The 22,517-nt window shown below is 41.4% G+C and overlaps 1 protein-coding gene across 5 annotated transcripts; it reads left to right on the top strand.

The window, feature by feature from the left end:
• Positions 1-1,530: 1,530 nt before the first annotated feature.
• LOC144056095 (uncharacterized) lies at positions 1,531-21,977 on the top strand. 5 transcript variants are annotated; one of them, XM_077572512.1, is made up of 16 exons: positions 1,531-1,668; positions 4,041-4,156; positions 4,407-5,421; positions 6,812-7,202; positions 7,495-7,854; positions 9,492-9,714; positions 11,903-12,446; positions 12,537-12,696; positions 12,786-12,902; positions 12,995-13,150; positions 13,395-13,551; positions 15,774-16,242; positions 16,500-16,647; positions 16,727-16,816; positions 16,895-17,090; positions 17,445-21,977. In XM_077572512.1, exons 2-16 carry the CDS (start codon positions 4,075-4,077, stop codon positions 21,521-21,523), a joined length of 8,187 nt encoding a protein of 2,728 aa, XP_077428638.1. In that variant the 5' UTR covers positions 1,531-1,668; positions 4,041-4,074; the 3' UTR covers positions 21,524-21,977. The 5 variants fall into 5 exon arrangements, with proteins under 5 accessions (XP_077428638.1, XP_077428639.1, XP_077428636.1 ...); XM_077572513.1 differs by having other exon boundaries at positions 7,492-7,854; positions 12,995-13,102; XM_077572510.1 differs by having other exon boundaries at positions 7,492-7,854.
• Positions 21,978-22,517: the final 540 nt, after the last annotated feature.

Below are 22,517 nucleotides of genomic sequence, written 5' to 3'. Positions count from 1 at the left end.
GCGTATTTGTTGTGATGGGTCAAATTCAGAGGTCAAATTTCATGCGTACATCACAAAAAAGAGGATCTTCATTAAATGTATGTAATTAAATATAAATGTTACTCTCGAATGTCAGCATCTTATATACTTACGAGCATCAGGCGCCCTCTTGTTTTAGGATATTTAGGATGTATTATAATATTAGCAATAGAAAATTGCCATTAATTTCATGCACATCCTTATATAATATATGCTAAGAATGATGGTTAAAAAGTTGACACAGTTCAGAATTGACCATTCTGAGCCTATATGCAACACGTCTTACTCTGTGAAATGACCCTCTCCGTTCATTAAAAAGCATCGCAATTTGGGTCATTGTAATTTGATTTGTGAGGATTATTTTGATTTCAAAATGTGATGAAATGTAATTTGTCTACTATAACAATCTGCCTGGTTTATATGCTAGTCTAAGGCAAAGGCAATACAACACTCCATTTGTTTTCACCGTGTAAAGGAAGCGTTTGCATTGCGCTGCATTGCGGAAATATCAGAAATGCCCAGATGGTTGGAATTGTCAATAGTTGCAGGGTGATACTTTTGCTAAAACATTGACTTTGCCTAATAGCTAGAGTCAAGTCATTTATAAGCCTATATCACTTAATCACAAAAGAGTCTCAAAGGGCTTCACACACCCAGTTGACTAATATTATCGACATTCCCTGATCTTAACCACAAGAGGGCAAGGGAAAACTCCAAAAACCACATCTGGGGAAAAATAAGAAATCTTGAGAAAGGACCGCGTGTGGGAATCTCCACTGCCGACCAGGATGACCAGACTGCAATAGATGCAATCAAGAGCATTAAAAACTGCATTAAGGCTCAAGCCTCAAGGCTGGCTAGCGATTAGATTAGGAATGATGGAAGTAAGATGCCATTCCGGTGTCAAAGAGGGGGAAATCATGACAAAGGCAGCCCAATTGTCTTTATGTGTGTACTTGGCTCATGTTGCATTTGCCTTGGTTTTCATTGAAAAAAAAAAGTATATTAAGCAACAAGAGAAAAATCTTATACATCCAAAAATGTAATTGGTATCTTCAAAAAAACATTTTGCAAGACATTTTGGCATGAAAAGTTTGAAAAAATATTACTTTACAATGTTTTTCTCATTATTAACTTTTTGATAATGATAACGCTCAATAATTCAAATATCCCTATCAGTAACATTAATTTTCAAAAATAGAAATTCAGTTGGATATGTACGACGGCGTATTATACCCACGTATAATTTTGTTTTAGTCGGCGGGGGCAATATTCCGAGAAAAAACTCGCAAATTTGCCACTTTATAAAGTGGCACATTTGCGAGTTTATAAAGTGGCAAATTCATTTTTTCTCGGAATATTGTCCCCGTCCTCTAAACATATATATATTTATACGTGGCCCTAATACGCCGTCGTAAATATGTCTACACTGCTACTGACTAAATTATTACAACAACCCATTTGTATTTTTTTATTACAAGCCCTAGCATATTGAAACACTCCAGGCCCATTGGGGGCGATAGTGAGTCGCGTGTCATGTCGATGGTCAGGTCAGCCATCTGGCGCAGTCAGCTAGCTTCAGCAGGATTTGGGAAAATGGAGGCACGACCGAAGAATGAGCGAGGGCACATCCCTATCTCTGCAGTGTAGGTGGGTAAAATATCGTGGGTTTTACTTTAATCGCCTTCGTGAATATCTGTTGCATGCATTCTATTCATCAACAACATCACTAGTTGCACGATTTTCCCCCAGTCGACGCCTACTGCGGTAACGTCATGCAAGGTTGTACGTGCTTACTTGTTCTCGACAAACAACTCACGATTTAATCACTGAGTAGGTTTTAATATTGCTAGTAAACGAGCTTTGTTCCCAAATGTATCTCTAGTGAGGCGTATATGCTCATCGAAATGGCTCGTACGGTACCATATTAGCTAGCTAGCTGATGCTCGTGTTTGGCGGTCGTCTTCGAAAGCTAGCATTTCTTTAACAGCACTGCCATTTTAACGGCAATCAAGTGCAACTTTAAAAATAAACAAATAAAACAAACAAAAAATGTAGCGATTGAAGTTATGTTATTAGAACGGCGATTTACAGCATGTTCAGTTCGGTTCGTTTTTTTGCATTAAACAACTCGGTGTCGTGTTAGCTAACGCGATTAGCAAATGAGGCTTTGCGGCCATTACATGGTGATGTGTGTAGCCAACGCATGACCCTGTTGCGCCAATATCTGTTTAGAGTGAATTGCATTCGAAAGTGTTTGACATTTTACGTGATCCTTCTTGCTGTGGTGCGACATTACAGGCCCCTGGATTGTGTTTGTTCAGGGCCGCGTATAGCCCCGCTAAAGTAATGACGTAACGACATCAGCTAGTATACTACCGCTGCTAATGACTTTCTTGACATGTTTACACATTAAAAGGTCGTCATTACCACTTTCCCCCTAGCTTGTCAGTAGTAATGATGCTCATATTGTGCGGTACTGTATCGCCATTTTGGCCCGTCCTCCCATTTTGTGAACATTACACCCAGTCACGTGGCACGGTGAGGCGGCACAGGCGCGGATTCGGTGGAGTTTTAGCAACATCGCCATGCACAAGATACTATATGCTTCTAAAGGACCTTTCCGTGCTATGATGCTCTTTAATTGCTTCTCGATTACCAAAATCATCACGACTTTGTTGGAATCAAAATAGCACATTGAATTCAACTGCTGTAATTGGAAAAGGTTGGAAATGCCTTACTATTATTTCAGTCTGACATGGATTGGCATATTGTTGCATATACATTTTAGTTGAGGCCTTTTGACCCTTGAAACCATTAAAAAAAAAACACCCCCACTTATATGTTAATGAGTTGCAGAGTGCTCTTATCCTAAGTTAGTTTTTTTCCCTTTCTGGCAGATCATCAAATCCTGATGATTGTAGTTGAGAAGCCGTTTGTTTTATTGAGGAATTGAAGGTAGTTTTCATAAAAACAGTCAATTTTATTATTATTTTTAGACTTAAAACCTTAATTTCAGTAGGGTGACTGTAAATGTATAATTATATAGTATTCTATTTAGAGTTGAAGCATATTAAAATGAATCAAAATGTTAAATTTTAAACATATTCCAGTGTGGGCAGTATTTTTAAACACCTTATCTGATTTAAATTGACACATTCTTGTATATCTTTTTAATTGTTGCATTAGGCAGAATAAAATACTTTGAATACAAAAATCTTGCCCCTTGCATAATACTCAGGTGGCAGGCTTTTCCCCCCAAGACTTATGACATGATTTGTCTAGATTGCAGCAATGAAATAAATAGATTGAAACTTAACTTCTCCCTTTTACCAGTTTCTTTAAATTTCCAATTTTTAACTAAATAGAAATGTGCTTTTTTTAAATACTGCATTATCCAGGGTTCCTGTGCATCCTTAAATGGCCTTGAGTGCAGGAATCTAAAAACAAGGCCTCAATTGGCATAGAAATGTCTTACATCAATCTTTCAAAAGTCTTACAAATTATAACACATGATAAGTAGGATTTTATTGTAAATAGTCTAAACTCTCTAAATTAATATTTATAAAAAATATTTAAATGATTGACTCTTGTGATAACATCATGCAATCAATCAGTATAGCGGAACCCAAAAATTAAGTGCAGATGCGCATCATTTATGGGTCTCGAGCAAGTTTTGACAACATGCAACATTGGGAAGTTGGTCTTAAATTTAGTTTCAAATGGAATATCTTAAAGTCTTGAATTTAACTTGGCCTTAACCTTTAGGAATCAAGTTATCCGTTTGTGAATTTTGAAGGCTTGCAGTGATTTGCAAGATGATGAAGAATTGCTGAAACTGGCCCTCTTTTTACAACATTTTCCTCTTATTAGCCCCCGCGTATTAGTGTTTGATGTTTCAAATTTTCATAAGTTTGGCAAGCATAAAGTAAATTTTCAAATTTCTCGATTTCCTTAGTGGGCATCTGCTATACCTCTTTTGCACTTCTTTAGTGACTCTGTTGTGCTCTTCTCCTAACTAGCGATTCAGTTTCAAAGTAGTGATTGACTCCACCCATGGAGGAGAATGTGAGCCCTGAGCTCTCTCTGGCTCATGAGCCTGAAAAAAGCCAAGACCATATGGATGGCTGCTCTCAAGGTACCTTGAATGAGCTTGTTTTTCCCCTTAATGAAGGCTGGGGCTATGGTGTGATGCTATATCAAATTCACCTAAGACCGCTTTAGTTTGGGTGAAAATTAAAGGCACACAAGAAAGAAACCCAGTTGAGCACATCTGTAGTTTATGAAAATTAGATTTATTTATTTTTTATTCTGGTTGCTTCTTTAAACTGTAGTTAGTCCTGTGATTAATTTTACCTTTAGCTTTCTGTGACGTGTCTACTCTACAGGTGATGGAGAAGAGCGGTCCAGTGAGGAAAATCAAACTTTATCACCCGAAAGTGAAAAGGTGGCAAAGGAGACAAAAGAGAAACCAGACCAATCTTTCAAAGCCAACAGCGAATTGAAGAAAACGTGGGCATTCCGTCGGTCCACCGTTGCTCAAAGAGAGATGCCAGTGGAAGCAGCGACAGACAACCAAGAGAGCCGCTATCCTGTACGCCGTAGTGGCAGACAGTCAAAGCGTACTGACAAATTGGAGGAATTCCTCTCCACAACGAAAAGAGTGCTGAGAAAGAGCGCGCCCCCAACCCTGGAAAGTGGAGATCCTCCTTCACAAACCCCAACTGATGCAGAAACTGCCTCAGAAGCCAGCTTTGATGGTAACGCAGACACAAAGACAGTGGAGGACAAGCCTGAGCCGCCTGACAGGAAAACTAGAAGTAGCACGAGGCAGCAAACTCGAAGGTCAACTAAGCTTGGCAGGTGGACAAGGCAAAGCGAAAGCGCCACACTCAAAGATGAAGGAAGTTCTGAGAATGAGGACAGCGGAGATGGTGCTGAGCTGCCGAGCAAAGATATAGAGAAATCAGGCAAAGGGACTGTTGTCTCGAAGATGGATGACGAAAATGCTAATAAGGAACAACACCAGCCCGAGCTGGATCTAGAGAAAAAAGATGAGGAAAAGAAGCAAAATATTAAAGGGGAAGCTCGGGAGGAGGAGGAGGAGGAAGAGGAGGACGACGACGACGACGATGATGATGATGAGACCACTGAAGAACATGCTTTGTTGGCAAAGCGTGGTCCAATTAGAACATACATCAATAAAAAAAGAGCCACAAATGTCAACAGTACCCCTGCCAAGGCACCGACTCCTGTGCAAGCTGTTGCCAAGACGAGCAAGCCTCAGGAAGAGGACGACAGTGATGACGACGGTTCTTCCTCATCTTCGTCAAGCAGTGATTCTGATGGAGGATATGACCCCAATGCACTTTATTGCATCTGTCGTCAGAAACACAACAAAAGGTTTGTTTTGAATGCTTTATTGGGTGGCAATTCTAGCATTGTTTTAACTATTCCAAATGTAAATATATTAAATAAGTGGTTCTGCAGAAATGAATAAAATCCAGATGTTGTAATATATATATATATATATATATATATATATATATATATATATATATATATATATATATATATATATATATATATATATATATATATATATAGCTGTGTGAAAGAATTCTAAGTTGAACAGCAGTTGTTCCCTTGACAACTTGAAATCTCTGGGTTTGTTATTGATGACAAAATATGAAGAATACACAATCCTAGCTAGGTATGGAAAATTTCAAATGAATTGCATCTGCATTTCAGTTCACAGGTTTGTATTTACTTTTTGTAGCCTTTCCCGTTATTCACAGACACGCCTGCTTATTTGTGTTATCTTAGTTTTTCCCCAGATTTTTTTTTTTTAATGGCAGTTATAAGGGGGCGTCAATTACATGAATTTTTGCTGTTGGCAGTTGGGCTTGATCCCTGTCCCATGGGAATAGCGGTGGTCCACTGTACACTCATTTACACCCCGTCTAAAATTCTGCATTCTTTCATCATCACCCCCCCCCCCCCAAACCAAACATTAATAGTTAATAAAATAATAGGTGATGAGTCTGAGGACACATCTTTTCATGTTAAATTTAAAATAACTGGCCTAAGCCTCCTATATCCAAATTTGGCCAATGAATTAATATTTATAACATTAGCAGCCAGGTCCATTATTTTGGTGAGTTTTTCATCTGTTTTATATTTATCATCCATTCATTTTCTTCGACTTAGCGGGTTTGGTTTGCAAGGCAGCAGCCTAAGCAGGGAAGCTCAGACTTCCATCACCCCAGCCGTTCTGTCCAGCTCGAGGGTATTCTTGATTTGTTCCCAGGTGAGCCGGTCAGCATGCCTTGGGTTGGCATGCTCATGCATTTTCTGAAGTATAATTTTTGTATTTGTAGAACTCATAACGACAAAACATTAGTGACTCAAGGATTTGAATTTAGGTTGATTTTCCAGCAACAAGCTGCAAACCCACACAAATGAAACGACACATTTGCAGAAGTTTCAATGAGAAGCTTCCACCTTGCAGCACTTTCAGAGGAGGCAGAACATGAGCGGAGAGCTGGGGTGTGGGCCAGAGGCACTTTAATTTGACATATGACACTGGTTGAGCACATTTCCAAACTGTTTATCCCAGACCATTAGCATTTCTGAGCATAAGCTTGAATGAAACAAATCATACAAGAAGTACTATAACTTAATGATATTTTATGACAGCCGGATATGAACATACACAATCATTGATGTTAAGAAGCAGGACTAATAAGGGAATTCCGACTAGTTTATCATTACAAATGTCCTTGCTCACTAGGTTCATGATCTGCTGTGACCGCTGCGAGGAATGGTTCCATGGAGACTGTGTGGGCATAACAGAGGCTCGTGGGCGTCTGATGGAGAGAAATGGCGAGGATTACATCTGCCCTAACTGCACAGCCAAAAAAAGCCAGGTGATCAGGCCTGCCACCTCCATGCTGTCTCTGGGCATAGACATCGCGAAGACCAAAGCTGCCATTGACCTTCCACTTCGTGCTTCTGCCACTATTCCTGACCTGAGTCCCGCAGCAACTTTAGTGGCGGCACCACAGCTACCCTCAACATCTGCCGGGACAGACGAGAAAGGAGTGGATGACTTCGGGATAAAAGGCAGGATCGAGAAAGCCACAAATCCTACAGGAAAAAAGAAGATAAAAATCTTTCAGCCGGTAGGTCCTTACAAGTAAACCAAATGTTTTTTTTTGTTTTGTTTTTAAACGATTATTTAAGGCTTTAAAATGTGACATGTTTAACAAAATGTCCTGGTATCGATATAAAGTGCATAAATCTATATTGTGTTATGCATGTTGCATGCTTTCAAAAGATTTAAAATTGATGTGAATAATGGTGGGAATGAGAATACTCTGCAATTATAAATTAGATTTTTAACATGGCTTCTAACACATGTCACTTCTAAAATACCCTGCTCATTAGTAGCTATTGTGTACTGGTTTGAAGCAGACTGTACAGCAGGCAACACCACCAAATGATGACCAGAAGGGGGCGCCTGTGCCAGTAAAGCCAGCAAAGCCAGCGTGCCCAACACCAGAGCCAAAAGCAGCACCAGAGATGGAGCAGGAGAAGGTGGCTTCGAACGTGGAGGTGAAAACAACGGAGGCGGAAGAAGCTGAAAAGTCATTAGAACAGGAGGATGTGTCTCTTCCTAAATGCATCGGTCCCGGCTGCGAGAACAACGCCCAGCCAGACTCCGTGTACTGTGGGAATGACTGCATCCTGAGACATGCTGCTGCTACTATGAAGTCATTCACTGACGTCAAAGAGCCTAAGAGCAAATCTCAGAAATCTACATCTGCATCAAAGGTAATTTGGACTACCTTAAATCGTGAAAAGACGTGCAGGTCAGCTTGTCGAAGTGAATAGATTTATAATCAAGGTGTCTTTGTTGACTATCACCCTGCGTCACCCTGTTGCTCAACAGTTAACTTGTGTTCAATGATGTCATCACCAAGATGGCTGCTCCACTCCTAAGTTTATTTTATTTAATGACACATTTTCTTATTTTTGTGTACATGAATTATAAAGTCATATCCACACATATCTTTAGCATGAATATGACTTGTACTGGTGCAACTTTCTTTATCTAGTCTTTGTTGTATGTTTTGGTATTGTTTCATATTGTCAGTATATGACTAAATGCCTTAAACAGAAACACTTTGTGATGAAGAATGTGCTTTGATCGTAAGAATTATGATTACTAGTGTGAGTACGGAACATACACTGCCCTTTTGTTCATTTTGGGTCACCGGTAATCTGTTAGTAAAACTTCACACCTTGAATTGTGATTTAGCGTGTGTGTTGTGCACACACTGTGTGCCTTTTTGAACCACCTCCTACTAAAAGTATCCATACTGTTGGTATTTATATCAAGTGGTTCTGTTCCTCGGTTCAATTGTGAGGCTAATGAACATATCATGTGCATATGCAGCATTTCATAAACAGAACAAACGGATGGCTGTTTAATTGTCTTTTGCTGTTCATCTAGTACAGTTAATTTGACAATGTGAACAAAATAATTACATACAATATGTATAACATATTAATTCATACAAGGATTTATGACCATTCTTCCCTAGAAGCTTTAAAGTTTAATCTATTTGTATTTAAAAATACCTACTCAATTTATTGAGCACTTAAAAATATGCTCAAACAATATAAAGTAGGAGCGTTCAAAACCACCCTTTTTTTAGACAGCAAGTACTCAAATCTTAGTCACTGATAACAAGTACCGATACCACTAGTGCTTTTGATACATAACATTTACCCCTAAAAACAATGACAGATAATTTTAAAGAAAGACTTAGATATCCCATATCATTAAAATTGCATGAAATAAATGGCCATTTTCTGTTCTAATTTCTAGTTTGGATTCAAATAACGGCCACAAGAGGGCAGCTGATATTGCAATCGGCCACCGTCGCAAGTACCAAGACCTTAAAATTAGGCTGATATCGCCATTGGCACGATACCTATATCTGGTATCGGTACTCCCCCATCCCTATTATAAACTGCGATTGGTTGCCGACAAGTTCAGGTTGTAACCTGCCTTTCTGCCAAAGTCAAATGTGATGGGATGCAGCTCACTCGCAATTTTAAATGAGGGTGAACAGTATAGCAGACAGGTGGTTAAATATACTAATATCACTGTGCATAATTGGGAGACTGAGTCACGTACAAATGCACACTTAATGTTTGTGCATGGCCTTGCAATTATACCTAAAAATGCTGTTTTGGCAAACTGCCTTGCATTGGCCTTATGTAATTACACCGTGGTGAATGAGACTGCTGATTCACCAGAGAATACATTAGATTGACTTGAGTAAAGGATGATTACGTGAAAGGATTGTCCTGTTACCTGTTTTAGCAAGTACCTTTTTTTTTCCCCCTTTCAAGGTGCTGTCACTAAACTGCCTTAATGTGCATCTCTTTGATCCGTTCAGAGGGGAGCTGCGCGCCGGACGAGGTCCCAGAAGGACAGCAGGTCGGACTCGGAGAGCGATGAAGGAGATGACGACTACGTTCCTGATGAGGATGATGAAGACGCACACGCTGTGGAGCAGCCACCCCTGCCTGCCACTGCGTCCTGGTGCAGCGACCATAATTACATTGCAGTACCACCAGAAAAGACTACATCCATATCAACCACAGTGTTAAACAAAAAGTGTATGTATCTCTTTGAGGGTCTTCTTGGTAAAATAGTTGATTTTATTCCTAACAGTGGTTTCTTTCATGCTAGCATAACCTAAAACAGGACATTTAGGAGGTTTTCTGTGTTAGATGAAATCATGACTTGTTAAGTGTGATTTTGATGTCGGGCCTCTGGATGGAATAGTGGCAGCTGCTGAAAAGGTAAGTGTGTGATCGGACTTTTCAACAAGCACTGGAAAGATGCTGGACATTAGAATAATTGAAAAGCTATAGAGGTCATATCAATAGCGCATCAGGAATGGACAAGTTTACAAAAAAAAAAAATCCCTGGTAGTATGGTTAGTGGCATCCTTAAATGGGCTGATGCGTGAAAGCATCAGGCAGTGAACATAATTGTCTTGCTAAATTGCCCTTTGGGATTTGAAGGATCTGTCAATTTGGTTGTTAGCCAAATAAGGACGCTTTGGCCTCTAATGCGCCATTTTGGTATCCCTGTTTCAGAAAAAAAAAGGATACTGGGATATCTGTTGCAAGTTCAGACACTGGGGGCAGCGTGGCTTAGTGGTACAGTGGTTGTCTCACAACCCAGAGGTTGTGGGTTCGATCCCATTCCATTGTGACCATGTCGAAGTATCCTTGAGCATGATACTGACCCCCCCTCCTGATGCTACCTCATTAGTAGCTGAATGAGTAGTCAAATGTAAAGCGCTTTGAGGGCCTTACAAGGTGGAAAAGCGCCATATAATCGAAGTACCATTCACCATTACTAAATTTTACAGTTTATGGTTAGGTTTTGGATAAGATCGGTGTGTATGTGTAGGGTGATTTGAAATGACCACTCAATTTGTAAGTCTGCTCCATGGGGGCCATCACTTAAGCAGGTAATTTCTCCTGCAGGTCTGTCTTGTAACTTTTAGTTACCACTACCTCTGCCCACCGACCTGTTATGTAATGCATTAACCTGTCCCTTAGGTTAACAAGGTGACTTTTTTTTCTTTCAACGCAAAATCATTATGCATTTTTTACAGTAGGAAACTTGTCTTAAAATAAAAGATGATGTTACAGATTTTTGGATCCCTTCATTGATTGAGTTTCTGAGCAGTGTTGGCTTGCTATTGGAAATCTTCAAGGTCAACAACGTAACATAAGCATTTACCGGTACGTCTGGTACAAAGAAAAGGCTCTGGCGGAGATTGTGCAGACGATGTCCCAGATGGCAAGCAGGCGAAACAAATATCTACCAGGTGTTTCTATCCCGAGTGGCGAAAAGAAAGAAGAGAGGCTGGAAAGAAGTTCTCAGCTGAGACTGGAAGAATGAAGCTGTGATTTACCTGCACAACAGGTTTCAACCGAGGCTCCCTACAGGAGTGCGTTACAACATGAGTGAGAGTGTTTTACACCTCAGTGTTTTATGTTCTCTTTGATGTCAGTGAGGACGTGACAGGCTATGTTACTGCATGATCATTTGGGGCTCTTTGAAGTCATTTTGCCCCACTGTCACAGTTTTGGACAAATGTTGCATGTGTGTCTGGGGGAAAAATGTGATCACTGGTTTACTTGGCTTTCAGTTAAAAGTTTTCTTGTAGTGCAAACTTAACCATGTTGCTCAATATCACTGGACACTTGTGACATATAGTCTATAAAAAAAAAAGTGAGGAAAAATTGTAAGTTTGTTTTTGCTTGTCATCATAGGCATAATAGGATGGTTTTAGATTTCACCTGAGCCCCCCCCCCCCTTATTATTATTTTTTTTTTAAACTTTGGTAGTCTTTATTTTATGCCAGTTCAAACTTCAGCTCCTCTGTATGGTGTAATGTAGGTTGAGTATATTTTACATGGTGAATTCAGAGTCATATTTGCTTACTATTCACAAGTTTACTTAAAACTCAGTTTGGATAATCTGGTCATGCGCTAACCAATGCTGCTCAGTCACTGAAAATGAAATCTACATGTCAGGCAAGATGTACAGCATGACTGCTGTGACCACTAATCTGACCCCTAAAATCCTATGTGGTGATAATTATTTAAATTATGCAATCAAAGTACTGATGATTATTCATAGTGGTACTAAATTACTAAAGGGTAAAATTGTACTTGTGGTTTGAGTGCGCTCACCTGTGCCAAATGATTGATGCCACAGTCATTTATCAATATTGTGATTGGTAGCACATTTTAAAGTGTTTTTCTTTTATTTTGTGTGCAGCCCCACCCAAAGAAGAGAAGGAGAAAAAGAAACAGGTCACAGCTCGTGTTCAACCTTCCTCCGATGCCAAGACCCCTGCCAAAGTGAAGAAGACCATCACCACCCGGGCATCCAAGGTGTCTCCAAAGGGCAAGAAGTCGTCCTCTCATTCCAGCAGCTCCAAGGCACCCAAGAGATCTTCCACCCCTCCCAGTAAATCTTCCGCAAAGTCCAAGAAACTGCGGACGACAACTCCCCCCCCCCCATCCCCTTACCCGCCAGGCCCGATCCATGTCACGGGAGCACTAAGAGTCACGAAGACCAGCTTCACTATTCCAAAGAAGCAACCTCAACAAAAAGAGTCTCCGTCCCAACATCAACCCTCGTCATCATCAAGAGTTCCATCATCGCCGGTGTCTTCAGCTCCCCCCAGTCACTCGTCATCCCCAAGGTCTCACCATCCAGCAGCATCCTCGGCAGCCTCTGCACCCCCTATGCCACCGCCCCCCAACCACCAGATGAGACAGAACATCCGACGCTCTCTGACAGATATCCTCTACAAGAGGTGAGAGTCCTTACAATATATATTTATTTTTTCATGCTTAGTGTAGCATTTATTGAAATAGAACATCTCTTTTGTACTTCTTGCTGCTAGGGTGAGTGACAGCGATGATCTGAAAATGACGGAGAGCGAGGTCGCGCGGCTAGCTTTCGGCATTGAAAAAGAGATGTTTAACCTCTGTCTCAGCACTGATAGCAAGTACAAAAACAAGTACCGGTCGCTTATGTTCAATCTCAAGGACCCGAAAAACAAAGTAAGTCATTAGATTATAATTTCCTCTCAAAAAATATTAGACTTTTCTGGTTTTGGATGGAGTAGATAATCGAGTGGGCTGTGTTTCAGGGCCTGTTCTACAGGGTGATTGGAGGCGAGGTTACGCCTTTCCGACTGGTAAGGCTGAGTGCTGAAGAAATGATTTCCAAGGAGATGTCTGAGTGGAAGAAACCTGATCCACACCAGGTAAATATTTCTTAACCTTCAAACTACAATATGTTAGTGAATTATGTTTTGACTTTTTGAAGAGATGTGTTAAATTACGTTATTGCTCATAGGCCCAGTCCTCAGGTGGAAGGACCCATTCGGGTCATTCCAAAACGAGCAATAGGTATGACTCTCATAGCATGGACGTGGAGGATGCCCCACCCCCATCAGATGCAGATGTATGTATCTCTGCCACAGCTTCATCTTCTCGCATGGCTTCTGCTGTAGTAAGTGCTGGCACACTGTCTTTCTACTGCTTTCCACGCTTTTTCTTCACTTATGCAAGTTAATACAGTAACCTAGGTAATAGTCCCCTTTATCTTTTTGGGTTTCCTCTTGACTTTATTATTCTTGCTTAAAAAAACAAAAAAACACTCACCCTACTTACGCCTACTGCATTGAATCGTGGCTGTCCAGAAAGTTGTTATGGTTCTTTGTAAGATTTGCCATCAACCTATTGTTTTCCCTCAGGACCAAGATGAGCCCAGCCTTACTGCTTCAGCTGCACCTCAGCCACCTGCTACTGAGGGGGCCAGTAGTATGCCAGATATTTTCAGTAGCATGCTCAAAGACACAACATTGGAACATAGGACTCACCTGTTTGACCTCAACTGTAAAATATGCACAGGTAAATAAGTCGGGTCAGAAAGGGGATGTTTATTTATCTGATTATCTATTACACTGTATTCTTGAACAAATCAAGTACGACTGTAAGGATAAGCAGTACAGAAAATAAATGAATGGATGGGTGGTTACATTTATGTCAACAAATTTTGTTGATTTCTAAATTTAGAATATTGTTGTCTGAATTTTCACTATTTCCACGTTATTGTTGAATTATACTAAAATAATTGGAATTCCAAAGTCCGGCATTTTGCTTGAATACATTAGTGGCCGTTAATGAAACAATGCTAAAACTAGAGATTACAAACGAGAATAATTTTAATAGGCCTACTAGCTAAAATGTGTGTTGTTTTACTCCTCTTGATATACTTGACCACAGCCAAATTCCAGAAGCTGCGTCTTGACATCTTTGTCTATTCAAAACCTAGTCAAAAACCATTTGTCTGACCTCGTGTACTAACAATGCAAGCATCAAAGCATGAGCATGTAATGATTAATATGTACCGTACACCCACTGAATGACATCACAACCAATTATGATGTACTGCACAACTAATCCCGTTAATAATGTTGATAGTTAGGACGGTCAGACTACAGTGATGGATATAATATTAATATAAATGTGTGAATGCTGAAACAGCTTTTACTCTTATGTTGTTTCTAACCTTTATTTTTATACTTATAGCATTTTATTCCTCTCACTTTTTTCATGTTCAAAAACTCCCACATCTGATTTACACTGTTCAAATATAAACTTGCTTCAAAAATTCACACCATTATGGGAATCTATCGTCTGATTCCACATTACTTACTGTTTTCTCACAGTTTAACATTTAAACTTTTCCCCATTCGTTTTCAATGAGCCAGACAGTAAACTTTTTCTAAGTGACACTTTCAACGCCCACTTCTATGCATACGACTTATCATTACCAGCTGTCTGATACTGCTTGGTGGCGCAGTTAGTAAAGTGTATTGTCCAGTAAGCAGGAGGTCATTGGTTTGAATCCCACCTCAGAATGTATATTGCAAATGTACCCATTGCCATTATGCTAAGTGCTTACCCAACTGACTCATATCAGGAAATGCATTATAATTTCACTGAAATGATTAAATGCATGTGTTAGCTTTCAGCATTTGATTACAATTTTCAATAGAAATAGGCCATAAGCCATGATTTTCAACAAGTCAGTTCACAGGTAAAACACCCAATTGGCATTGCGCAGGCATTCCAGTGCGTGGCTTCAAATCTCGGAATACATTTTTATTCCAACTTGAATTTCTGAACTAGTCATTGTCTAATATTTAACATCCATTTTATTAAATTTCATTTGGCATCGTTTTTTAAATATATTAATCCATATTTTCAACTATTACACTTGATTATTCAATACAATTACATACAATGTCACAGATACCTCCATATCCACAATAGTGCAGTGGTAAAAGCACATGACCGGCATGTGGAGGCAAAGGTCAGGGTTTGCTTTCTGCTTGGAGTGCATTTTCGTGTAACTTCTGTTTCACGTAATAATCATTGTCCAATTATTTAAACCTGCACTTTTGCCCCAAAATATATTTACAATAACCTTTTTATTTGACCATTTATGACAACATTATAAACCCACTAAACCTCCATTAGTTTTTAATGACACATTCACTAGCATTCAGCAAGACATTCTTCAATACCATTTCGCAACATTTCAGTGATGACAGCATTGTTGTGATGACAGCAACCACTGTGGCTTAGTGGTTAGTGCTGCAGAGCATGGACCAGTAAATATGGTTCGAATTCCACCTTAGACTGTAAGCAGTTCGTTTTCTTTTTTTCCCATTTATCAATCATCTACAATTGATATTTGCAACTATCACACAATTTATCTTTCAATTTATTTTGTAAGCATTCCACATGCATTCAAATATTAGCTTTCGGCAATCACGCGCACTTTCTCTAGAAATTGCACTTTGTCCTAGAGGGCTGCAGTCCTGCATGTTTTTGATGTCTCCCTCCTCGGACACAGCTGAGAGGCTCCTGCAGAACGTAATTATGAGCTGATGATTTGAAACACCTGGGTTGGAGGCAGGAGAAACCGAAAACATGCAGGAATGCGGCTCTCTAGGACCGAACGTGCCTATCCCTGGTCTAGTAGTACTAGCTTCCCCTACAGTATTACAACAACAACCACCGACACTGCTTCCATCTAATGTCTTTCTCACGTTTCCATTTAGGTCAGAAGACAGAAGATGAGCTCACGACAAAAAAAAACAAACACACAAAAAAATACGACCCATCCAAACAAGAGTTGCACTCAGCCAGTGCTGTCAGCCAACCACAAGTGGCCACAGCCTACCAGCAGCTCATCCCTCCACCATACCAGGCTGGCTTAGAAGCAGCTGTTCTAGAGTCACAGCCACAACTTTACCAAGAGGACCCTAACAGTCTGGCCTCACCGGTGCAAAACCCCCAGGGCATCATCCCGACTGTTTCCTCTGTCAGCATCACACGCAGAGACCCACGCATGGCCAGACACGGCTCCGGTGTTACCGTCACTTACACTGCTCCAGAAAAACCCATAAATGCCATGACAGAGTTACTCCCAGCTCCTATAATTGCTCCTTTGGATGTTGGAGCCAAGGCACCCCTTCCTATGCCCCCTGCTCCTCCATCATTGGCTTTGTCCAAACCATCTAAAACAAGGTACTTCGGCGAATTAAAATATATTTCAGATCAATTAATTTGACTAATTAACTTGTTTTACATGTGTGTCAAGAACTGATAAACTCAAACATATCGATACTTTGTTAGTTAATTTAAGAATGTTTAGCACCCTGTCCAGTGGTTTTAAAGCTGCCTGACCTGGTTTCTGTATCCTGGTTGATAATTTAGTATCTCATCTCAGAAAATAAAGGTTTGTTATTTTAAACTAACATTGTGAATTTCTTTTCTTTTTCCAGTACTTCTGAACCTCCTCCTGAGGGGGAGACGGCAATCTTCCTCCATGGGCAAGAGAGGATTTGGAAAGGGTTCATCAACATGCAGTCTGTGGCCAAGTTTGTAACTAAAGCTTACTTGGTTTCAGGCTCTTTTGAGTACTTAAAAGAGGTAAGTAAACTTGTGCGTTCTCGCACGCGCGCGTGTGTGTGTGTTAAGTTTTAAAAATTGCAACTCCTATTGTCTCCAGGATTTGCCAGACACTATTCATGTCGGAGGACGCATCTCTCCAAACACAGTGTGGGACTATGTTGGGAAGTTGAAAACCTCATTGTCCAAGGTTGGTTTGTGTAAATGTTTAATTGTAGCAATATTATTTTTTAATGTGGTTGATTGACCTTTTCACTCTTGACCACAGGAGCTGTGTCTGATCCGATTCCAGCCAGCCACAGAGGAAGAGGAAGTAGCTTACGTGTCTCTCTTCTGCTACTTCAGCAGCAGGAAAAGATTTGGTGTGGTAGCTAACAGCAACCGGCGTATCAAGGACCTTTATCTAATCCCTCTCAGTTCAAAGGACCCATTACCATCCAAACTCTTGCCATTTGATGGACCAGGTATGCTTTTACAGAGAGGCTCAACTGGAGTCTTGTTTGTGTGTCTCAACATGTTGACATGATTCATACAAATAATATGAATGGAATGGAATGACTGATTTTATTGAACTTGTCGTATAATTGCATGTTGCTTGAGAGACCTCAACTAATGGAACTTTGTCTCATTAAAACAATTATTTGTGGCCACAAACAACTTTAGTGTTTGTATTGTGTATTTGAGTAACCCTGCAAAGCATAGAAAAAAACATTTGATCTTGTGCAAAGAAATATGAATTATTTCATGCATCTCTTGCTGTTTTGGACACTGGAGGGCAATCTTAGGTTTGTTAATTCGCTTGTTCATTATTTTTGCAGGACTTGAGCCAGCCCGGCCGAACCTTCTGCTAGGGCTATTGATCTGCCAGAAGGATAGAAAGCGTCCTGGTGTTCCATTGGAAACTGATGAGAAACGTTCTAAGATGCAAATTAAAGATATTGATGACACTGGTCTTCCAAAACCACCTCTCTCAGTCAAAGTGGAGCGAAGCACACGCCAAAGTTTGGAAATTCCCTTCAGTACTACTCCTCCAGGGTCGCCTTCTGCCAGCTCCTCTGGGACACCAAATGTTGCTGTGACCACCTCATCTGCCTTTTCTCTTCTGTCATCTGCTAAAGCACCTGTTACGACCTCTGTCACAGATGTGGAATCCCCATCCTCATCCATCTCTGTCCCTGCTGCCACAGCAACTGCCACTCCTCTTCAGACCATCCTCAACACTCTTTTTGGGAAGAAGAAGCATGACTCTGAAGCTTCCAACTCGCCATCTGATCAGGGTGCGGAATCTTCCATCCCACACTCTACAATGCTAGATCCTATTGTGCAGCAATTTGCACAGATTTCAAAAGAGAAGCAGATAGAGGAAGATGAAGATGACCGGCCATATGACCCAGAGGAAGAGTATGACCCAAGTATGGGTTACAGTGTGCCTAATAAACCGGTTGAGGTAGTAAATAAACATGAAGTGGTACCAAATGAAGGTGATGATATTGCGTATGACCCTGAAGATGACTCAATATTTGATGAAGTCAAAACCACTGCATTAGATGAAAGTGGAAAGTCTTCTTGTGACGATGTAACAGATTCTGAAAAGTTCCTGACTAGCCTTAAACAGAAAGGAAATCAAACACTCCAAAAACAGGAAGGTGAGTGTATGCCATCCACTGCCTCAACTGAGGCTTCACAGTCTCCTCCAAACATTTTGGGCAGTAGTCAGTTACTGCAGCTCGGTAAAAAAGTGGAAGAGCTTGTGAAATCTTCATCGTCTACACCCACGATCAACCAGAGGAGAGATCCTCGGCAGGGCCGAGAATCTCGCCACGTGGCAGGTAGCACAACAAAAACAACAGATGAACCTCTTGATAAAGAAGAGTTGTCATCCGAATCCAATGGCTCTTCACCACCGCAGCAGTCAATACACGAGCTACAGTTGCCTTCTGTTGGTCACCTTCCGGACTCCTCACAAGAACCAGAAAGGCCATTACCCATGGAGGAAGAGAAATCTGAGACACTGCCTTTTATGGAGACTGAAAAGGAAGAAGTTTCAATTCCTTTATTAGGAGAGACTTTGGATCCTGATCCGGAGTACGACTATATTGAGGAAAAAGAAGTGAAAATGAGAGAAGAGCAAGCTGAGACGGTCCAGGCTGAAATAGAAAAAGACAAATACAGTGTTTGGCCAAATGCAAGTATTTTCAAAAGTAGTGAGGATTCCGAATATGATGACAATAGCCAAGACACAGCAATTTGTAGCTCCTACAATGAGCCACCAAACTCCTCAATAATTACTTCTACTATCCCTGTTCTCGGTGACACTCATTCGCATCATTCGCGACATCACATGGCAAAATTAGACTTTGACATTGACTATAGACAACGAAATGACATCCCCCCACAGTCTAATTTTCTCCCACCTCAACCAATGCACGGACAGAGTCCCATAATGAGGCCTCCACCAATGTCAGTTCCACGCCCCATTCAAGGTCTTTCTTCAATGTCTGTTCCACAGTCAATGCAAGGACCCCCGCCAGCTATCCATGGTCCTCCCTCAGTACTTGGTCCTCCAGTTCAAGCTGACAACACCCGACCATATGGCCTTCCCCCAACTCCATTCCCCCCCTATCAAAACCAATGGCCACGCACCCAAGTACCACCACCACCACCGCAGCAGCCACTCTCAAGACCGCCACCTCAGAACCTTATCCCACCCAGAGTACCACCACCACTTTTCCCACCAATTGGCCAGAGAGGTCCTCCACCTCAAATTTTTGATCCTATTATCCCCCCTCAGCATAGTAGCCAACAAGGCCCGCCTCCAGGTTTCCCCCTACCACCTACATTTGATGGACAAAATCAGCTGCCTCCTCCAAGATTTACCAGTCCACCTCCACCGTTTAATTTTCCTGGAAACAGAGGTCCTCCTCCACAGTTTACAGGACCACCACCAGGACATTATGATAACAGGCTTCCTCCTCCGTCCCACTTCTCAGGGCCAAGGGGTCCCCTACCGTCTCAGTATGGTGACCATACAAATCAATCGCCAATTCAAATCCAACCCCAAGTGATAGACCAAAATCGTGACTCTAGGGAGCAGTATAGCAAAGATAGTCGCTCATTCACACATGTGGACCAACATCAAAATCATCCTCAGAATATTTTCAAAGACAGCCCCGGGAGAGCTTACCGGGGTCTTCCACCTAGCCAGTATGATGAGTCAAGAGGCCGACCTTCTAATGTGGAGATTAGCGGACAACACATCAATCCACATAACAAGTTTGTGCTTCCTAGGCTACACTCACCACCACATCGAGGAGCTTTGAATGAGCACATAGCTCCTCTTCCTCTACAGGACAACAGAGACAAGTTTGTGGTTCCCAGGTTACACTCACCACCCCATCGAGGAGCTTTGAATGAGCACATAGCTCTTCTTCCTTTTCAGGAAAATAGAGACAAGTTTGGGGTTCCCAGGCTACACTCACCACCACATCGAGGAGCTTTGAATGAGCACATTGCTCTTCTTCAGGAGAATAGATCAATCAGAGATCAGACTCAGCCTTTTGGTGGCTCTGAACGTTACCGCTTTGATAGGTTTTCAGATGAGGCAAGACCTGTTCATCACACTGGCCCTCTACTACCGACCCCCACAGAGCCTCCTATTGGTCCTCCAAGTCGCATAGGAGCTCACAGTCCAGATATGCGACGAGATGACTACTGGCGCCGACATTCCCCTGAAGTCATGAGAAGAACCAGCACCAATCGAGGGGACTCAGAACCGCGAAGCACAGAACTCTTCAGTCACTTTGAAGTAGGGCTCAGAGAACCAGCTTCTGGTTCCTCTCAATTAGAAGAAAGACTCAAGGAGCTCTCTGGTGAATCCATAAGAGACAGAGACCTCCGGGACATCCCTGCCCATGTGAGATCATTGTGGGAGAGGAGTCAGGGCAAGCGATGGAGCAGCAGAGAACCAGAGTGGGACAGAAGCCGACAGCGGGACAGAAGCCGAGAGCGGGACAGAAGCCGAGAGCGGGACAGAAGCCGGGAGCGCGACAGAAGCCGGGAGCGCGACAGAAGCCGGGAGCGCGACAGAAGCCGGGAGCGCGACAGAAGCCGGGAGCGCGACAGAAGCCGAGAGCGCGATATTGATAAGGATTCTAGCAGAGAACGGGAGCGCAGCAAAGGGACAGAGAGCGAGAAACACAAGGAGGCAGAGGTGGCGCGACACAAGGATCAAGATACAGACAAGAGGAGAGACCGTGACAGAGAAAGGGAAAAGGACAGAGTCAGAGACAGGGAGTCGGACAGAAGGGATTATGATCGCGAAAGAGGAAGAAACCGTGATAAAGAGCGAGAACGGGACCGTGAGCGAGACAAGAGACGTGACAGGTCTCGAAGTAGAGACCGTGACCGGGATCGAGGTAAAGACAGAGACAAAGAAAAGGACAGTGACAAAGAAAGGGAGAGGGACAGAGACAAAGATGGGGATAGAGAGAGAGACCGGGAGAGGGACAGAGATAGAGACAGAGACCGTGACAGAGGTAGGGACAAAGATAGAGATGGAGAAAAAGATAGAAGCAGAGATAAAGACCAAGATAGAGAAAGAGACAGAGATGCAGAGAAAGATAAAGACCGAGAAAGAGAGAAAGATAGAGGTCGGGATAAAGACAGACCCAGAGACCGAGACCGGGACAAAGACCGAGACCGGGACAAAGACCGAGACCGGGACAAAGACAGAGATCGGGACAGAGGCAGAGAAAAAGACAGAGACAGAGAGAAAGAGCGTGAAAGAGACCGTGGCAGGGACCGCCAGGAGACAAGCAGAGTCAGGGAAAGAAGAGAAGATAAAAATAGCAAAAATGAAAAATCCAAGGAGAAAGAAAATGATAAAAAGTCGTCCTAGTGTGTTTCAACTACACTAGTTAACCTTGGAGAGACATATTTTATAACCACTGAAAATTCTTGTTGTGGATGACAATGGCAGTATTTCATTTCTCTTCCAGCGTTTGTCATTTCTGTTGTTGAAGTTAAAAACATTTACGAAACATAACTGAAGAACATTTAAGTTACTTTCTTTGGAGTGTGGAATATGTCTACTGAGTCAAACCCAATTTAAGAAAGAATTCTGTGTAAAATCACACAACAAATGTAAATATGAATGTATTAGTGTACATAATGTTTTTTTTTTTTTTAAATACTTTTCTAAGTAGGCAAAATAAAGCCATATACTCTGGATGGATTATCTGGGGGGGGATGCTTAGAACTGTGGCTATTGAACAGATAAAAGGTTCCATTTATCTACACTACAGTACCCAATCAATCATTTGTTTCAACTGAATTAAACATCTTTGATCACACACACAGATTTGGCTTTGTAATTTTTAACCAACTGTTACCAATTATCAGTAAATGTGTTCACGACCCATGTAGTAGGAAAGGCTGACTTTAATCATAGGCTACGACGTCCCAAGCATACATATTTGCCAACATGCTTCATCAATGATTGCAAATAAACATGGTGTAAGAATGAACCAACATAAAAGCAACCTTTAGGTCTAGGGTGACGGTATGTGATCGGTAGCTTGTCATGGTGTGCGGTTACTTCCCGCTCAAAAAATTGCATGGGAAGTCAGTGAATAAACCACATCTAATAAAAGTTATGCAAAGGAAAAAAGGACTTAAAATATAAATATCTCAACCCTAATTTCTTGAGGAGGATACTCTCACGGTACTTTTTAAAAAAAAATATTAAATACAACAGCTCCTCATCATATACATTGACAGTATGCATGTTTCAGGAGTAAACCAGCTCCCCAGTTCACAGTGGGAATTAACAAAAATCGACCTTGGACTTGTTTTTGAAATTTTCTTTTAAATGAAAGACACAAATAAAATGT

This window comes from Vanacampus margaritifer, chromosome 8 (assembly GCF_051991255.1).
Source record: "Vanacampus margaritifer isolate UIUO_Vmar chromosome 8, RoL_Vmar_1.0, whole genome shotgun sequence".
Lineage (NCBI taxonomy): Eukaryota > Metazoa > Chordata > Actinopteri > Syngnathiformes > Syngnathidae > Vanacampus > Vanacampus margaritifer.
The sequence above is the reverse complement of the archived record's forward strand: the minus strand, read 5'-3'. Positions and strand labels throughout refer to the sequence as shown.

Coding starts and splice junctions, on each gene's coding strand:
- LOC144056095 (XM_077572510.1), top strand. CDS start 4,075: ATGGAGGAGAATGTGAGCCCTGAGCTCTCTCTGGCTCATGAGCCTGAA. Junction 7,855..9,491: donor AATCTACATCTGCATCAAAG/GTAATTTGGACT, acceptor TGATCCGTTCAG/AGGGGAGCTGCGCGCCGGAC. Junction 13,151..13,394: donor CTCGCATGGCTTCTGCTGTA/GTAAGTGCTGGC, acceptor GTTTTCCCTCAG/GACCAAGATGAGCCCAGCCT.